General features: G+C 41.3%; 1 protein-coding gene across 5 annotated transcripts in view; it reads right to left on the bottom strand.

Moving 5' to 3' along the window:
* Positions 1-486: 486 nt before the first annotated feature.
* scn8aa (sodium channel, voltage gated, type VIII, alpha subunit a) overlaps positions 487-19323 on the bottom strand; it is a gene marked incomplete at both ends in the record, with an annotated part of 35569 nt that continues 16732 nt past the window's right edge. For 3 of the 5 annotated variants that reach the window (XM_083895412.1, XM_083895409.1, XM_083895411.1), the window contains 15 exons: positions 487-1646; positions 1765-2035; positions 2144-2248; positions 2340-2477; positions 2690-2743; positions 3020-3304; positions 7282-7404; positions 12432-12605; positions 13012-13166; positions 13932-14049; positions 14799-15272; positions 15380-15736; positions 15878-16051; positions 17833-18071; positions 18309-18444. In XM_083895412.1, the coding sequence (XP_083751538.1) occupies positions 487-1646; positions 1765-2035; positions 2144-2248; positions 2340-2477; positions 2690-2743; positions 3020-3304; positions 7282-7404; positions 12432-12605; positions 13012-13166; positions 13932-14049; positions 14799-15272; positions 15380-15736; positions 15878-16051; positions 17833-18071; positions 18309-18444 (3963 nt within the window). The remainder of the gene's footprint in view (positions 1647-1764; positions 2036-2143; positions 2249-2339; positions 2478-2689; positions 2744-3019; positions 3305-7281; positions 7405-12431; positions 12606-13011; positions 13167-13931; positions 14050-14798; positions 15273-15379; positions 15737-15877; positions 16052-17832; positions 18072-18308; positions 18445-19323) is intronic. The other 2 variants (XM_083895410.1, XM_083895413.1) reach the window with 1 other exon arrangement.

Here is a 19323-nt window from a genome sequence, read left to right as displayed (position 1 = left end):
CTCAGTGTTACAGACCCTCTGTTAGACTGCTAACACAGTTCTAGTGGGGGTCTGTGCGATCCGGTCCCACAGCATTAGCACTTTGCTGCGGGAGGGTTCCACACTTGGTGGTGGCAGGGATTTTGCAATTCTCCAATCATCTAGCAGAGAAATCTTTGCCTTGGCAGTTGGTCCCCAAAGAAACGTGTCATTGGCCAGCACACTTTGTAGTCATTGTTTTTCACTTTGCATTTGTTTTTCATTTCTATGAACTTGGTCACGATGCAGCAGAAGTCCCACGGTAAACTGATTGCGTTTGGTTCAGCTGTCTTTGATGACACAAGAAACCACATTGCCTCCGTAGTATTTGAAATACTGTAAACATTTTTTTGTATGTTTTTGTTGTAGTTGTTTTCTCACTTGCAAATGATCACTTTTTCTACATGTGTTGGGTTTGGGCTCAGAGTCTCATCTCGCTGTATTTATTGGAATTGGAGTCACTGAACCCTAACACTTGGATTCCCACTCATCTTTTTGGTTTTTGTCCTTCTCTTTTCTGGAAATATCCTCCTTGTTTTCGTCCTGCTTTTCCTTGTCAGGTTTGGTCACGCTGTCGTAAGAGGGGAGAGAGGCTGTGGAAGGTGTGCTCTCCTTCTTCTCTTGGTTGGTGCCACCATTCTCAAGCTTATTGTTAGTAAAAGGGTGGCGCTTGAAGATGATGCCACGTCTGATGAGGTGAGCGCGGTATGCATTCTGAATAATTCTGGAGGAGACATCCTCCTGTTTGCGGCGGAGAGTGGTGGTGATGGGTTCGTATGACACCTTGGAGGGGTTGGCAGCCACAAATCGCTCTTCCATCTGCTGCCTCAGCATGTCCAGCTCACCACTGTCACCCAGTACACGCTTTGTGAATGCAAACAGGATGTCCAGGCAGTGTATGCGATCACCACTCACCATAGGCAGGTCCATGGCAATTAGTTCTATAGTGTTGGGTTTTGGCACTCGAAGTGGGTGCTCCAGTGCATCAGCAAAGTCAGAAAGCTTGGCAAAAGTAATAAACTGAGAGGCAGTTGGATCGAACTTCTCCCAGATCTCGTAGAAGGTCTCAAAGTCATCCTCACTTAGTGGATCAGCACTTTCCTCTGTGGCCACGCTGAAGTTCTCCAAGATGATGGCAATGTACATGTTGACCACAATCAGGAAAGAAATGATGATATACATGACGAAAAAGAAGATTCCCACGGAGGGATTTCCACAGTCACCCTTCACGTTTGTACCAGGGTTCTCCAAGGTGGGGTCGCAGTCTGGTGGGTAGTTGAGGATTGGCAGCAACAAGCCATCCCATCCAGCTGATGTAGTGATCATGAAGAGGATGATCATACTGTTGCCGAAGGTCTCAAAGTTGTACAAGTCGTCAATGCCTGCGCCATGCTTTACATAGCCAAAGTTAGACATGCCGAAGATGGAGAAGATGAACATAACCAGGAAGAGCAGTAAGCCGATGTTGAACAGGGCTGGAAGTGACATCATCAGAGCGAAGAGTAATGTTCGGATGCCCTTCGCTCCTTTGATCAGACGGAGGATACGTCCAATACGAGCCAGCCTGATCACCCTGAACAGGGTGGGTGACACAAAGTACTTCTCAATGATTTCAGCCAAGAACATACCTGAGGAGAAGGAAAGTGCGAAACAAAGGAGAAAGCAATCAGAACACAACACACTTCAACAAGTGTCATATTTAAACGTCTCCTTCGCTGCTTTGTGTCGTCTTCTGCGCTCACTCACCAACAATAGACAGGATGACCACCACCACATCAAAGATATTCCAGCCATTGGTGAAGTAATAGTGGCGAAGGGCAAAGAGCTTCAGCAAGAACTCAGTGGTGAAGACTACGATGAAGATGAAGTTGACCCAGTAGAGGACCATCTCTGTTTCATCTGACTGATCATCTGTTTCCACCATCATGGTGACCATGTTGAGGCAGATGAGGATCATGATGGAGATGTCAAAAACTTGCTGTGTCACAAAATCAAACACCATTCCCTGGATCTTATTCTGTGAAGAGAGAAGATAAACACATAAAGAGTAACGAATGAGACATTTAATTAAGGATTAAATCATCAGAACAACCAATCAAAAGCAGGAATCCAGTGAAAAACATACCTGTGGCCGAGGAATAGGTTTTTGCGGCTTTTTGGAGCCCAGTTTTTTCATGGCATTGTAGTACTTCTTCTGTTCCTCTGTCATGAAGATATCCTGACCTCCAAAGTAAAGAGATAAACAAAAAATATGGTTATAATCATACCCAAATACATACACAAATGCAAAATACACTATTAGGTGGCAGAATGGCTCTTATCTTTTTCTTTTGCTGGTTGAAGTTGTCGATAATCACACCAATGAAGAGATTAAGGGTGAAGAAGGAGCCGAAGATGATAAATATGACAAAGTAGATGTACATGTAGATGTTGACCTCGTAGTCTGGTTGGTGTTCAACCTGAAAGGGAGATAAAACGGTCAAGGTAGTATTTGTTAATGACAATTTCTAGAAGATAATTAAGAAGCTACTATTCAATGTTTATGCGCCAACAAGCCAGCTTAATGCTGACCGTCACAGTGTATTTCCTAAAAATTCCCGATCTATTACATGCTAACTAACAACCCGACACACACTGAGACACTCATTTGCTGAAGAAGTAACAAACATACATCTCTGGAATCCACAGCAGCGTACATGATGTCCATCCAGCCTTTGAACGTGGCCTTTCAAAAGAAAACAAATATTCAGAACATTTGTGGAAATAAAAAAAAACAATATTACAAAGAAAATTATGAATTGAAAAAAAAATAAAATCAAACTCAGATGGACATCGATGCATATCCGACGATAGAGCTTGTGCATGGAAAGACACAAGTGGACGAAGAACAAATGGAATTTGAAGCAGCAACATACAACAGAAACAATGTTACCAGTACATGGAAAAACAAGTTAAAACCAAGAAACAGAGTTGTAGAAGAGAGGAGGAGCAACACTCTCACCACTTGCAGCAGTGCCAGGTAGCCGGCGCCCACATTGTCAAAGTTGATTTTGACGTTCTTCCACCTGACCTCAGTGTGGTTTAGGTTCATGAGGGCCTCGCACTCGCTCTTGTTGTTGACAATTTCGACAGGAAAGTACGCCTCGGCTGTCTCATTGAAACAGTAGTAGTACTTCCCCGCAAACAAGTTGACACCCATGATACTGAAAATCAGCCAAAAGATGAGGCAAACCAGCAACACATTCATAATGGAAGGGATGGCACCCACCAAGGCGTTGACTACCACCTAGACCAGACCAGGGAAGACAGGATATCACAGTGTCAGAAACAGGAAACAAAAGTGTGTCAGTCAAACCCCCCCCCCCCCCCCCCGATAAGACACGACATACTGTTATGGCATCACACATTGTACCACAAAACGCTATTAAGATATTTATTACAGGTGCCATTAAAAGCCATTATGGTTGCCAAAAATAATGACTGAACATCACTGAGGTACTGGAGTGTGAGGAATTAACTGGCAGGCCTGCGTTATCTGTCCCATTCTAATTAGAGCAGCACTGATGTGACTTGCAGACGGTCTTTGATCAGTTGAAGCATGTGGATAGAAATGCTTAAGGGATACTCACACACCCTCATGCATGTATCCTAAAAAAAAAACTTAAATGCTCCGAGTATTATTTCACCTTTAAGTTAAATTAAAACAAAACATTTACAGAAAATGATGGCAGGAGCCTATAAAATATAAGTAGTCAAATATAATATATTTCTACATGTTAACTCTATAAAGTAAGACCTAAAAAACATTGATTAACAGTGTTTTGCCATACCACTATGAAGTGTCCATTGTTTACCACCCCCACCCTCAGTCAGTCAACATTCTTAACTTAACAGACCCTTTAACATAATTTTCCCTGAGTCAAACAATGTAAAATCTTAACAGTTTTCTTTTTTAAAAACTATGACTCCCAAATGCCACCCCCAAATTCTAGTATTTTCTAATAACCCAATCTGCCCCTCAAGTTAATCATAGGCAGTATTAAGCTCAGCACACAGTGAACCGCTCAGTAGCGGTGTTAGGCAGGCCGACCAGCAGCTCTCAGGCAGACAGCTGAGCATGCATATCTTTGGCAGACTCGTTTTGTGGAGCCATATTCCCTCCTCATTACAGACAGACGGGGGGAGCTCTAGAGCAGGATTCTCTCAGCATGTACACCACCTTACTGGTGTTGGGAATCGTACGGTTGTTTACTGTACACAATCATGTCAAATGTAAAATTGCTTCATTATATTTGTCAAATATAACGTAATTCTTTCCCACACACTGTTGTTGTCTTTGCACTCGCCGAGAGAATGACTCCGTGCTCGTTGTAAGGCACAACTGATCTGCGTTCAGATTTTTTTTTTTTTTTTTTTTTTTTAAAGGAATTAGGCCATGCTGTGTGGAAAGCATTCTCAGAAAGATGGAAAATGGCTTTCAAAAATGCAAAATGTGCATCGGCAGTTATATTACATGCGTGTTACATGGCATTGTGCAATCTCAAGATCCGCTCAAATCAATACATAAATGAATAGAGAAATGTGTGGATAGAGAGATAGCGGCTACAGAGATAATGGCTGAAGCCTTGTTTGCGTGTCTGACAAGCCATTCTGATTATTTACATGGGTGTCTGACAAATATCAGTGACACAATAGCAGATTTGTGGGCTAAAGCAACATATTGGCCCACTCAGGTAAGAATAATTGAGGTTCAGTGATTATATACAAAGGCCCCTCGATGACTAACACCTTTAAGGGCTGGCAAAGCTAAAATTTTCTTTTGACTTTTGTCAGGATAAGAGGAATTTACTGAAATTTGGGTATAGATGGCTGGACAAGGTTTCATTCCTGTACGATGCATTGCTCATAGAAGTAGGATCGAGATTACAAAGCAGTCTTAAGAGAAAGAGAGAGCAAAGTAGAAAGTCAGAACAGCCCATAATCATTGCATGTTAAGCAGTGCAATGTGTCCATTGAAGCTGAACTGCTTGCTTGGTGCTGTTGAGTTGTGTTTACCTCTGCGTCGCTTCGTGCCCTAAGATTTAACAAGCAGGAATGTATAAGTTCTTCATCATTCCAACTCTCCAAAATCTCTTTTATACAGTGTCATCTCTCCATTCACGTGCTTCCCTATTCATTTAGTTATTGCTTTGACCTCGGTTTTTCCCGTTTTCAGTTCAAAACAAAAACGGTGACTTAATTGCTGTCCATTATATTACAAAACTACAGCAGGATATAAGTCCTTTGTTTTACAAGACCACCCTTGCCACTTTTACCACATACACCCAGTGAATGAGATCATTCATGGGGGAATTGGTACTTCGCATATTTAGACTCTATTGAAGCAAATGTGCCATGACTTCCAACCCCAAAAATGACATCATCTTACTGACACGTCTATTTTCCATCATAATCCAAAAAGCTTATCCAGAGCCTAAAAATACTGATGTCTGCTCATATGCAGTGGGATCACATTTTAGTCACTGGATATCTAGTATGAATTAGATTTTTTTAAGACTAAGTCAGTTTCCAATCAATCCACAAAATAAATGATTACCCAGGCTTCTTCTGCTGGTCATTTTTGTCTGTTTAGGGTTGAGAGTGTTGTCTGAACACTATAGTGCTAGTCAATCTATGCCACCACCACACCCAGACCCAGAGTTTAACTGGGCCCACATGAAGCCAGAACCTGCTGTATGCGCTACAGTATGTGGTGTCATGACATGACAGCAGTAATGCCTTGTGTGAAATGGCAGCCTCGCATATTTGCTAAGCTTCTGCCGACATTTCCAGAGGAAGGCAATGGAAATCATATTAAATATTTAGTGTGGACAAAAACAGTCTATGAGACCAATCTGCCACCAGAATGGACTGTTAGCAGATCAGTCCGTCAGAGGTTAGAACCATGAGGTTAGGCAGAAACTTAACAAATGCTTTCCTCCCAAAGCCACAGCACAATGGTGTGTGGTTTCTGTCTCAGTCCCTGATGCACAAAGATCCTGGACAATCAGGAGAGAGTGTGGTGACCCTCCAGCGGTCTGGCCCAGCCAAACCAGGTCTTGGTGAAGTGAGTAGTGGAGGAATAAGGAGGTGCAAAGGAAGAGGAAGAGGAGAAGGGGTGAGGGTTAGGGTTAGGGTGGGTGCTGCACAGTGCTGTGCATACGGGGGCTGAGGAGGTGGGGACAGTCTGAGGTGAAGAGGAAAGTACTCAAACTAGTCGACAAAGCAACCAGTTCAAGAATAGTGAGAGAGAGTTCAAGAGGATGAGATAAGGAGAGATAAAAGAGACAGGAGGGGAAAGAGACAGGAGGGACTACGGTGACAACAACCAGGCTCAAACCTCTTGTACCACCATTCATAAAGACAACCAATCAGATCTATGTATTTGAGAGAGAGAGAGCGATACGTCTGAAGCAACCAGCTGTGCTGTTGCAGAGAAGTGTTTAACGTTCTGCAAACCAAATAAGATGTATTTCTCTGAGTGGTGTGTTTGGCAGCCGTCCTAATAAGTTTTGGTGTCACTGGTCGGTGCAAAAGTTTAGGTGGTGTCTCACAGCTCTGTTCCTGCTGGTTGTTCTCGACACCAGATGCCCAGATGTATAGAGGGATGGTGTGAGCTGGAGGGGGGGGGTGTTATAGGAGCAGAGTGGGTGGGGGTAGTTATGGGAGCAGAAGGGGGGGCAGGGGCTCAATTAAAAGCAGTGGCTGAAAATCAGGCCAAATGAAGAGCTAATAGTATATCTGAATGCTCTATGAGATGGTATGTAAGTTTGGTTTGCATTTACCAATTTCACATTCACTTTGGCCAATTAAGAAGATAGATGAGGTTATTTCTAGTTTGTCACTTGTGTGATGAGGCAGCTTTGTCAAAGTTATTTCTGTTGCTCTTTGGGTCATCGTGACTATGGCACAAATCAATTTGGTGTTTGTTGAAGAAAGTCAATTGGAATGCATGTGGTTCTGCTGACAGTACAAACTTCACTGTTAACTTAACTCAGTCTCCCAGCTGCATCATGACTTGTTCTTTCGCACTAACAAAGGCATGGTACAGGACTGCGCATGGAAAGGTGACTTTTTGGTGTTCATTTCCTGGTTTAAAAAACACTCCCCCAATATTATGGAGTCTTGTTTTGTCCTCTTGGTTTGTTTTTAGATCAGTTCTAGCATGCTTTAAACTGTTGAATGGGCATGCGGAAGGATCAGCTGCTTAGCTTTGGATCTTACCCTCATCCCTTCAAAACGTGACAAGGCTCTGAGGGGTCTCAAGGCCCTTAGTGTCCTGAGTGATTTAATGGGCCCTAGATCGGAGTAGCCCAGCGCATTAGCTACAAGGCTGACTATAGACACCTATACAAAAACAGAGAAGCAAAAGAGGTTCCAAACTGTTAGAAGTGAGAATATTCACTAGGGAAGAGAGACGGCCCTGGCATAGGTGGAGAGTTGCTTGACATACACACATAAATCGATTCATGTATGTGCATGTATAATATTGCATTTATACATGTATATACACTGAGAGAGAAGGTCAATGTTTAGTATAGGGTTTATGTGCGTATTATTTTTAGTAGCAGTAGGCCGGAGGGATTGTTTGTCTGTTATTTTGGGGCAGTTGACGAGATGTGAAAAGTCCTTTGTACCTGCAAAAAAATGTGGTTGAGAGAGAAAGAGAGGAGATAGAGACATAAGACTCAAATAGAGGGTAAATTAGGCAGAAAAGACTGCTACATGATTTAGTCAAGACACAAGCGAAGGGACCGGGAGAGGAACAGGAGTTGGTGGGGGGAAGGGAAGGAGAGAGGTTGACCTGTGGAAGCCGATAAAAACCCAACAGACTTGAGAGCCTTACCCTTGCCCCTCTAACATTGTCTCTCCATGTCGCTCTTGGGCTGAGGCATAAAATCCCATATAATCTAAGACAGACAAACTAATGGAACCTAAGAGAAAGAATACAAGTAAACATGTACAAGTGTGTCATTTTGACATTTCCAAACTGTGACATTGCATTTAGATTCAAAGAGGAAAGCCACAGTCACAGAAGACACACACAAGTACCAGGGGTCGAGGTTAAGGGTAGACTGTACGCAGTTATTAGCACTGGATAGCACTGAAAGGACAAAATTACATAAAGTACAATTGTTACACACAGTTAACAACAGTTAACAATAACATAACCTCAAAGAAACTGGTGTAGCCCTTCTCACGTCCCACTGCAGCCACCAATGTAATGTTGCAGCCAAAGAACACTTCATGGTATCATTAGTTAATAACACTCATTACACCCTTCAATTAAACTATTTAGTCAAAAGGTAAATGCACATACAGTATATACTCAGTGCCATTGTAAATGTACGGAGCCTTTATCACTGTAATAATTCAGAGCAATTTTAGACATAGTGGTCTGAGTTATTATACCCACTTTAGGTCTGATCTAAGTTGAATACATGTGTATTGCATCATTAGCAATCGGGAAAATGGAGTGTGGTCAGTAAGCTGCACTAATGTTCTCTGACGTGTGGTAAGTGGTGGACTTAGCCTTGCTGAAGTCACCTCAGTTATGCTAAGGCAGCCATTTCAGGCTGCACAGGGAAGATTGTGAGGAAGTATGCTTTGGCTGAATGCAGGTTATTTATGATGAAAAATGCAGAGTGGGGGCGGCTGTATTATAATAAGCCTTAAAATCTTATTAATTCAGTCAAACAGAGACAATTTAGTTTGTCCAGGGACTAGTGCACAAACACAGGTCGACATTATGCTCATTGTCCTCAGGATTTCGATCATTTCTTTGCTAAACTAATGTTCTCAGTCTGGATGCTGGAGGGACTGAGGGAATACCAGTTCCTTACAAATAAGGATAAATATCAACAGTCAACACATGTGAAAGCACCTCCAATCATCCACTGACACCAATCGGTCAAACTCACCGCAATAATTGCACAACATCCAAAGCTTACCAAAGTCACGGAGGGAGGATTGTTAGAGGCAAAATCTTCAATTTACTGTTGCCATCATCGACACTGACTACAAGAGATTTCCACTTCAACCATTTAGCAGTAGAAAATCCATCAGAACTATAAAAAGAGCAGTAGGAAAAGTGCCCGCAGAGATTAAAACTTTTGGACACTGTTCAAACATTCTGCCCAGAATGTCCTGGATGAGGCTTTAATTTAGATTCTGCTCAGATTTCTCTATGTCCTCACTTTGTGGCACAAAGCCTGTGGCAGGTAGACAGTAAAAACAAAGATTTTGCCTTTATCTATACTACAGTGTTTGGGGTAATTGTCACCTTCAGCCTGACCCTTTGGAGGGGCCCCCAATTGGGGTACCTGGTCTCTGGCCCCCTGCTGGGCCAGCTGTGCGGTAGCAGCCTCAGCCTCTCAACGTCCTTCACGAGCTCTGCAAGGCAAGGCCAATGACATCTGGGGCTGTGATCCCATGATGACGACAGCACAAACCAGAGCCTCACAGAAATAAAACAAACTAAAAACAAACAGAAAAAAAAAACACAACAAAGCAATGAAAATAATCTGAGAAAAAGGAAAACTGATGAAGTATGACATCTATCAGCCTCTCCCTCACCCTAACTTTGTTGTTATGAATCCCATGCTACAGTAAGATTGATATTGATCATAATTTTAACAACATAACCAAAGACTATTAGTATATAATCTTTATGTTTACCTCTCTAGCATTACACTTCTTGTCCCTGACATTTTGCCAAAAAAAAGAAATATGAAAACATTGTCATAATGGAAATGAAAAGGATGCAAGGCAAATAATGACAGAAAGATGTAACACAAGGAAAATGAGGAGGAAAATACAAGCCGGTCTAATGATGGTGCCCCCCCCTTTGTGAGTCCATGGCAATGGTTTGACCCCACAACATAGAGGCACAACACAACCCAGACTCATCAAACACAATACTTTTTATGTTTGTTTTTAGCAGGGGGAGCGCTAGTGAAGACCACACTTACCGCTGGCTGCCTGTCACCCACCATCATTACATTTCAGCGAGCACAATATCACCACATTCCTGAGGATACGTGTTCAAGAGGGAATGAGAGGAGGATAAGGAAAGAAGGGAAAGGGAGAGGGACACCACACTTTGACTGACATGTGGCGCCCTGCACTTGTCCAAAGTGATGGGCTTGAGATCACACCTACAGAGAGGGAGTCTACAATGGCAATAACCAGAATTATTAAAGTGTGGTGTTAGTGTCATGACGTTAACCTCTGTATGTGCTGTGTGTGTCACTATTCTATGAATGAGCTTAAAAACTGCTGCCGTAAACAATTAGAACTCAGGATGATGTCCCAATCCAGATCTCAACTATCAGATCAGGCATTTTTTTTAAGTGGGTTTAAGTGGGTGAATGTTGAGGTACCTCATATAGAATATAAACATTCTGCAATCAAACCACCTGTTCCACAAACATGTATCGAAGCCATATATTCAACATTTTGTTGTTACTATAGCCCTGCCACTCAAGTACAGCTGATACTCATTTATTTCACTAACAGTGACACTTTTTAATAAAAAATGTTTTAAATAAAAATGGTGTACAGCTCTGTTACATAAGCAAATATCAGAAGATACGTAACAGTAAAAATCTAACAGTAAGCTAACGGTTAGTAAAGCCAAAGGAAAAGACTAACAGTAAGCTAACTGTTAGTAAAGCTAACAGTAAAAATCTAACAGTAAGCTAACTGTTAGTAAAGCTAACAGTAAAACAAACTGTTAGTAAAGCTAACAGTAAAAATCTAACAGTAAGCTAACTGTTAGTAAAGTCAAAGGAAAACACTAACAGTAAGCTACTTAGTAAAGCTAACAGTAAAAAGCTAACAGTAAAGCAAACTGTTAGTAAAGCTAACAGTAAAACAAACTGTTAGTAAAGCTAACAATAAAAATCTAACAGTAAGCTAACTGTTAGTAAGGCCAAAGGAAAACACTAACAGTAAGCTAACTGTTAGTAAAGCTAACAGTACAAATCTAATAGTAAGCTAACTGTTAGTAAAGCCAACAGGAAAAAGACTGGGATTGGAGGCCAGTCGATTGGGACATCACTACTTAGAACAACACAATTCAGTAAGCCATACAAATAGTGTCATGTTAATGTAAAAACTTAAATGTATATATTCATGTTACACAGTGTGTGTTTGCTGCGGGGAGGGGGTGTTAAAGGAAAATGTAAGGATTCAACATTGCAACCTCTGGCCATTGATGGGAGTCCATTCACGGTTATTGGCTGAGGTGTTGGACACTGCGGAGAGGTGGTTAGTTCAAGGAGAAAGTCAGATGTCAGGTAAATTCTTATTCTATTCAATTCTGCCACTCAGTACAGAACACTCATTGATTCAGCATGTATGTAATATTCATATTTGTATAGGGTTGTACACATGGAATTGATCTGCTTCCTTCTTCCCCCCACATTAAAACTTGGTTTTCTTAAAATCCAAATGGAGTTAATTAAAATGGAGGTAATCCAGTATTTGTAACTGCAGAATAAAAGAATAGAATGAAGAATTCCCCCTGATCTGGTCTTTCAGACTTGACTGACATAAGGAGCAGAGAAGTTCACAGAGAGAGAGAGAGGACAAAGACACAAACTATAACATCACACAGGTCAGAAACACAGGAAAAGACAACTTTACACATGTTTTTGACACGTCCTACTGCTCTGAGAGTCACTTGAATATGGTTCATTAATTCATTTAGTTATTGATTGCTTGATTTTCATGTGGTAGCATCTATGTTTAATTTTGGACACATCCTACTGCTCTGAGAGTGACATGAATACGGTTAGTAGATTAGTTTGATTATTGATTGGTTGTTTTTCACATGTGGTAGCATGTATGTTTTTCATTTTCTACAGAGAAGAGAAACAGACTGAGCTGTTTCGTGCTTGTGGCAAAATCTTGAGTGCATTTTGACTCACAAGCTAATAATTACTGTGCATATTCAAGCATCTCAGAGTGATCAACACAAAGTAGAAATAAAATATCATAATAATAATATTATAATAATAATAATAACTGTTGCTTGATGGAATTGTAAAAGGTGACAGAGGCATATGTTTATTTATGGACACACTGTCGTAGTGATCTAAAACATTAACCTCTCACCTTTCACATGCCATGAAGCAGTAATTCAGTTTATATCCTGACCTTACAAACCTAACCACACCCTTAAGACAAGTCAAACAGTCAAATTATGTATTATGGTAGACTTATTACATATGTTTTATTAATTTATATAAATTATATCAAATTTACTGTATTTCTACCGGTGCATTGCTGTTGGACCAGGGTGTGGTTGAGGACAATAAGTAACTAAATCTACTGAACAACATTAAAAAGAGGAAAATAGCTGCACTTACATCCACAATGAAGAAGTCCAGCCAGCACCAGGCATTCGTGAAGTACTTGACAAAACCATAGGCGACCCATTTCAGCAACATCTCCAGGATGAAGATGTAGGTGAAAACCCTGTCAGCATACTCCAAAATGATCCGAACGGTCTTCCTCTGCTCGAGATACACATCCTCAAAGGCCTGTGGGGAAAAAGAAATCTTCAGTCAGACAGCAAAGGAAGTGTTACACATTATATGAAATGATCTTTGTCATTAAGTCCACACAGTCAAGTTTTGATAAGGTGGATTTGGTGCCTATGAGGAGAATCTTGGTTAAATCACTGTTTAATTTGAGAAAGTTGTGACAGAAGCAGCATTTGATTTCATTAAGACAATTGGAAATCCACATAGCAATGGAAATGTATGTTAAATTTAGACAGATATGACCAAGAAGTAGAAGATAGATGATGAAGAGTAGGGGGCCTAGGACAGAACCCTGGGGAACACCTGTGGTAACTGGAGATGGCTCTTAATTGAACCTGTTTGGATTTTCTCAATACTGTGAAAGGTGTTCAAAGAAGGTAAACGCCAACATGCCAGTCCTTACCAGGGCACCACTACTGAGAAGGATCATGAAGATGATGAGGGTCTCAAACCAGTTGTGCTCTACAATCAGGTAGCACGTTTTTCTCAGGAACCACCAGCTCTTCCCCCAGCCCATCGTGATGTCAAGATAGCAGCACTTATACTTGGCCACACAAGCTGCAAACACACAGAAGGAGGGATATACGTTTAATTTCATTGTTCCTGCTGCACCTTCAAACTAAAAAAACATTATTCACAATCCCTATTTTTTTTTAACTCAAATAAAGAAAGAAAAGAGGATGTATGTAAGAAATGAATTGTATCAAGTTATAACATGACCAAATAAAATGACTCAAATACTAGTTTCTCTGATAACAACAGTACAGCCAGATTATTCACAACTTTCTATGTTGTGTGTAGAAGGAGATGTTTGATGATCAACTATTTACTGAAAATGAACGCAGGCTACAGCTCATTTTTTACAGCCCATGTCTCTTTTACACCTTTTCTTCAGTTCATGACATTATTCATTTCACTGGGCGACTTCTCTATACCGTGGTGGAGAATCACATCACCGAGGAACGTTGTTTTGATGTTTGACTGTGGCGACAACTTTCTACTCTATGTGACCTTTACCTTCGATTCTGTTGTTATTTCAAGGCTTTCTTTGAATTATGTTCATTTATGTCCATTGTTAAATTTATTTAGGGGCCTCCCTGACATGATCATTTATTATAGGATTTTTTTCACATACTGTCAGATTGAATTGAGATGGCCTCAAAAATTGTTTCTATTGTATTCTAGTCTTCTAATTAATAGGTATAGTGTTTCTTTACAATGTTATTGCCCTTCACCCTGCCACCCTTTGTTCAGTGCTCAGCCTAGGACAGACTCTGCTTTGTGGAGTGGGGGTCGTGTGTGCAGCAGGAACAGTGGTCTCACCATCTGTCCAACACGCCTCTGGTTCCATGTATTCCTCCACCGTCTCAACCACCACCACCTCCTCCACATCTGGCTTGATGTCGATGGTGCTGCCTTCTGATGAACTGGTGTCGTCCAGCTAAAGGCACACACACGTGCACATAGAGGAACACGCACAGAAAAGACAGGGGCATAGTTTCAGTGATTCAGGAACATTTTTGCTTTTTTTTTTTTTTCAACCACTAAGAATCTCTCATGGAGTCACTTCTCAGGAAGTGTCAATATCATGTTATATCCCATTTGTGTTGCCTCAGTCTCTTAACAGAAAGAAACTTAACGTATTATTTGATCTCAGACTTTTTTTCATATGGAAATGGACATCATAACAATGATGAATGCCACATATCATAGCCATGAACACTGAAATGGAATATCAAATAGCAGGTAATTTACTCTCAAAGTCTTCTTAATGCATTTCCTCAAAAGACATACATCAGCAGCTTGCAGCTTGCTACAGCCATTCTAGATAACTCAATTGAGTAATGGAGTTATATTAGGGCCTTATCAGAGTGGAGTAGTCAGCTATGCTATAGTTTTACTGTCCTGAGAGGAAATTGCATGTAGCTGAGGTTTACAACAAAAACAACAACACATGGCCTCTTGGAGCATCAACTATCATATCTACACTTTTCCAACCTGTTCAAGGTCATTCCCTGCCAGAATGTTTAAAATGATTAGGATGGGATGATAGGATGAGGTAACGGTTTACATTACAGTACAGCAACCACATAGCAATAGGTTAGAATGGGTTGTAAATCGTAGTGATTTGACTGTACTGTAATGTAAAGTGTTACAGGAGGTGTAAATACACATGATCTTTTCACTGACCTCTTTGCTATTCTCATTTTCTGATTCACTGCTGAAGTCCTCTGTGTTGAGATTCTCAAAATCAGACTCTCCCACAGCTATGGGCACGCAGACGGTCAGATTCGGATTGTGAATGAAAGACATGTGGTCCTCATCTATCATATACTTCCCAACGCTGCTGCCAATACCACTGGTGGTGCCATTGCCATTCTTGGCATAGTCCAGGTCACGGTTGATGTCCACCCCAGTGTGATTAGCAATGCAGTTCAGCTTCTTGTCATACATGTCATCCAAAGGCTTCTGCTCGTCCTCCATCGGTGGTTTCTTCAGCAGACTGGCCACCAGTACCCTCACCTTTGCTTTTATCCACGCAATTCCTTTCTTGATGCGTATTACTGAAATCTGCAGGTTGTTGAGCTCACCGTCGTCATCTGTCGCGGCCAAGTTGTCAGCGCTGAACGAGCTCAGCAGCAAGGCAAGGAACAAGTTCAACACCTTTGGAAAAGGAATATGAAATCAGTAACCAACCATTCTATAATTATAATCGGCTGTTGTCCTGAAAAACAAACAAACATGTACACCATACTAATGTGGACACTCACCACCAGGTTGCCAATGACCATGACCATCATGAAGACGCAGAGGCACATGGCCTGGCCAGCCACTTCCATGCAGTCCCACATGGTCTCAATCCACTCACCACACAGCACCCGGAAGACGATTAGGAAGGAGTGGAAGAAGTCATTCATGTGCCAGCGGGGGAGCTCACAGTCTCTGTCTATCTTACACACACAGTCTTTGTAGCTCTTTCCAAACAGCTGCATGCCCACCACAGCAAAGATGAAGACGATGATGGCCAGCACCAAAGTCAGGTTCCCCAGGGCTCCCACCGAGTTACCGATGATCTTGATCAACATGTTGAGGGTGGGCCACGACTTGGCCAACTTAAACACTCTCAGCTGAAGTGGGGTGGTTGAAAAGAGAGAGTGGGATATGGTTTAGTCATAGATGTTTTCTGTGAGCTTAATAATTAGTATTAAGTACACATGCTACGATGTTAACTAAATAAGGCATTCGTCTTTGGTTATGGAAAAACTTACCAATCTGAATGACCGCAATACAGACAGGCCTTCGACGTCAGCCAGAGCCAGCTCCACTAAACTCAGCGTCACAATGAAACCGTCAAAACAGTTCCAGGCCTCCTGAAAGTAGTAGTATGGATCCATGGCCACCAGCTTAAAAAGCATCTCCCCCGCAAAGATCCCCGTGAACACCTAGTGGGTCAGGGACAGAGAGAGAAGAGTCCAACATCAGTAAAAGATCAATCAAAGAAAATGACTTCTGATCCATTATCTTACACATTACATACAAAAAGTTATGTCTTGTTGCATGTGTGTGTTTGTGCCATTTTGTTGGTTTAAATGAGGATGAAATGACACATGGTACATCATAATAGAGGGTTAACCTCAACCTCGGATATCACACAATGAATACATTCACAAGTGCATGTAGGGTTTATAGGTCGAATTCATCCCATTTCATAATCCCAGCCTTTTTCTTGTAAATTATATTGATAATTAACGTTTTCTGTCCCATGTGTACTTCCTGTATGCACACTCACATACACACACACACAGGTTTGTGCAGCTATTCTTCTTAGGACCCTGTATTTACTTCTATTTATTTGGACAAACTAAAGTCTTATCCCTAACCTCAACCATAACCAGTTATTACTTAACCCTAATCTTAACCTAACCACAATTCAAATCTTAGCCATAACACCTCCCACCAGTGAAAGACTCATTCCACTCAAGGCACTACCAAGCGCCACAGGAAATCACTCCTGCTGAAACGACTAGACTGGAATGGACTGGAATGGACATATTCTATGAGTCAACGGTCACTATCGATCTTTTTGTGCAATGACAAAATACTTCTCTGCTACTTATAGAAATAACTGTGCTTTTATCAAATCTGTGGGTTTAAAAACACCTCTCTCTTCAATTTTCTGGACATTCACACATTGTATTTATGATTCATATATATTTATTGTCATAGAACTCTTACTAAAGACATATTTCTTGTCATGTGTAAATTCTTTATTACACATTCATATACATGTTATTTGTTGATAGTGTTGGGTTGTCTTAATCCTATTCCTTATTCTCTTTCTTGAGTGTTATTTTAATTCGAAACGAGCAAATGTAACACGCGCAATTTCTCCACGGGATTAATAAAGTATTCTGATTATGAATCAGATTCTGATTAAACTTAACCAGTTCCTCATAAAATAGGTTCTACCTCATTCTGCCTCCATGAAGACTACTGGTGCTAATAAGGTCAGGTCCTATATTTTACCTGGTCGTGAGTTATACCAGAGTGCACGTAAAAACAATACCTAACAAGTAACAGCACACAATCAGCAGCCTATAGCGCCACAGTATAGGACTTAGTCACTACATGTAGTGCTGTCCACCTTTGATCAGATCACTCAGGATGGATGTTAATATCAAGTCTGAACAGGGTCTGGTTGCTGCAGTAACTGGACTTGGGGATTTTGACACGGCATATTTTAAATGTGAAAATACTGAGCAGTTAAACAACAGCCATACTGCCAGGATTCAGATTTACTTGGTTTCCTTAAAAAAAAAAAAAAAAGAAAAAAAAAAGTTTTCCAAGCCAAGAAGCAGGCACCATTTTAAAGCAGCTCATCGATCAGCCTCCATGAAATATTAATGCAGGCCTCCCACCAGTCGGCCAACCAGCAGAGAGAATGCCTGGTTCCACTGAAGCAAACATCAGCTCCACTCATCCAGAGTTGAGCGAGAGAGAGAGAGAGAGAGAGATAGAGGGAGAAGAAAGGGAACATGTACAGTATGTGTGTATGTGAAGGAGTGTGAGTCACATGGAAACAACTCTCAACTGAATGGAGACAAAAATACGACAATTACAGTCCCGAAAATAACACCTCTGTAACACCTAGTCCTGAAATAGATGAAACACTTTATGGTTAAATGTGATAAAAATAAAACAAAACACAAAGACTGCCACTCACCAGATTCCCCACACTCAGCATATCTTCAAAGGCGCCTGTCATGGGGTAGTGCTCCATGGCCATGAAGAGGGTGTTGAGAACAATGCAGATGGTGATGGCTAAGTCCACAAAGGGGTCCATGACTATGAGATTCATAATCTCCTTGATCCTAATCCACATGGGGGAGCACTCCCAGATCAGGAATGTGTTAGAAAACTTATACCAGCACGGCGGACACTTGCGCTGAGACCCCTCCAGTTCTGAAGACATAGCGCGGATCACACATCAAAACCAAACATAGTGGTGTGCTTCAGCATACCGCATGCAATGGTATCAAATAATAGAAAAAAATTGTATGCATTGTATGTATCTGGTACTGTTCGATATGCAAAGCAGATAAGCAGGAAATTCATGTCAAACTAATCAACCAATGATTGCAGCCCTAGTTAAAGAATAATGACAGAGCAGATTAAATAGCTGGGTTAAAGTGGCAGTACCCTCCACTAATGTGTTGGTAATGACGCTCATGACACTGTTGGCCCGCTCTTTCCGCCCAAAGGAGGTATTGAGCTGGTCCACAGACACCATCAGGGAGCCCGACAGCTTCTTCTTCACCTCAACCTCAGTAGTTGGCTGTTAGGAGGAGAGGAAGAATCAAGCACCCATGGAGAGGACATGAACACCATCCCATCTCACCACCGGTGGCTGGCGGAGGGAAGTGCACAACAGCATTGGCAGGAAAAAAATAGTAGTTGAAGATCAGCTTTTTTTTTTTTTTAGGGTCGAGACAAGGCATGTTTCATTCTTCTCTATCTCAATGCTGGTTTCAAGGAAGATGTAAGGTATGTGCTGTAAATGCATGCAGGTCTCAGCCAAAGTGGGAGCAGCGGTCTAAGGCAACTTGAATTGTACTTGTGTTGTATTTGAATGTCATTAGCTCGTTCCAATTAAATAGCAAATTGGTTGTGAGTTACTAGGAAAAAAGAGCTGCCTCTGCATGAATGTGTTTTCAGTCCTGTCATGCAATATTGCAATATAATCTTTCAGTTATTTTACAAAATGTCCCCCAAATCTGTCTATTTTATTGTTACTTGCACATTGATGCTATACTGTATCTTCCTACTTTGAAACCATACTACTTATATTGCAACCGTCAAGTCAAGACCATCGTAAGAGATTATAATGGAGGCGTGTAGATCAGAGCCATCCAGTATGTCATGCATGAGCATGCTCCAAGTCAAAGAGAGGGAGAGGAAATAACAAACATCATAGCATTTCTTCTACTCATCTATATGTCATGCTTGTTCTACTTTAGGGTTTAAATCTACCATGCTAACCTGAATGAGACTAATTTACTACAGTGGACCAGAGAGTTTTTGGGAAACAGAAAAAGATAAAGACAGACAAGGACAGCAGCCCTCCTTTGTTTTTAAATGATAATATAAAGCCTGATAGATGGCGTGTTGTTTGTGTATAAACTATGGGATATTATCCCAGTAATAGGGAAGCAGA

Source organism: Microchirus variegatus, assembly GCF_963457635.1.
Source record: "Microchirus variegatus genome assembly, chromosome: 9".
NCBI classification, from domain to species: domain Eukaryota; kingdom Metazoa; phylum Chordata; class Actinopteri; order Pleuronectiformes; family Soleidae; genus Microchirus; species Microchirus variegatus.
Note: the sequence above shows the minus strand (reverse complement) of the source record. Positions and strands in the feature narration are given on the sequence as shown.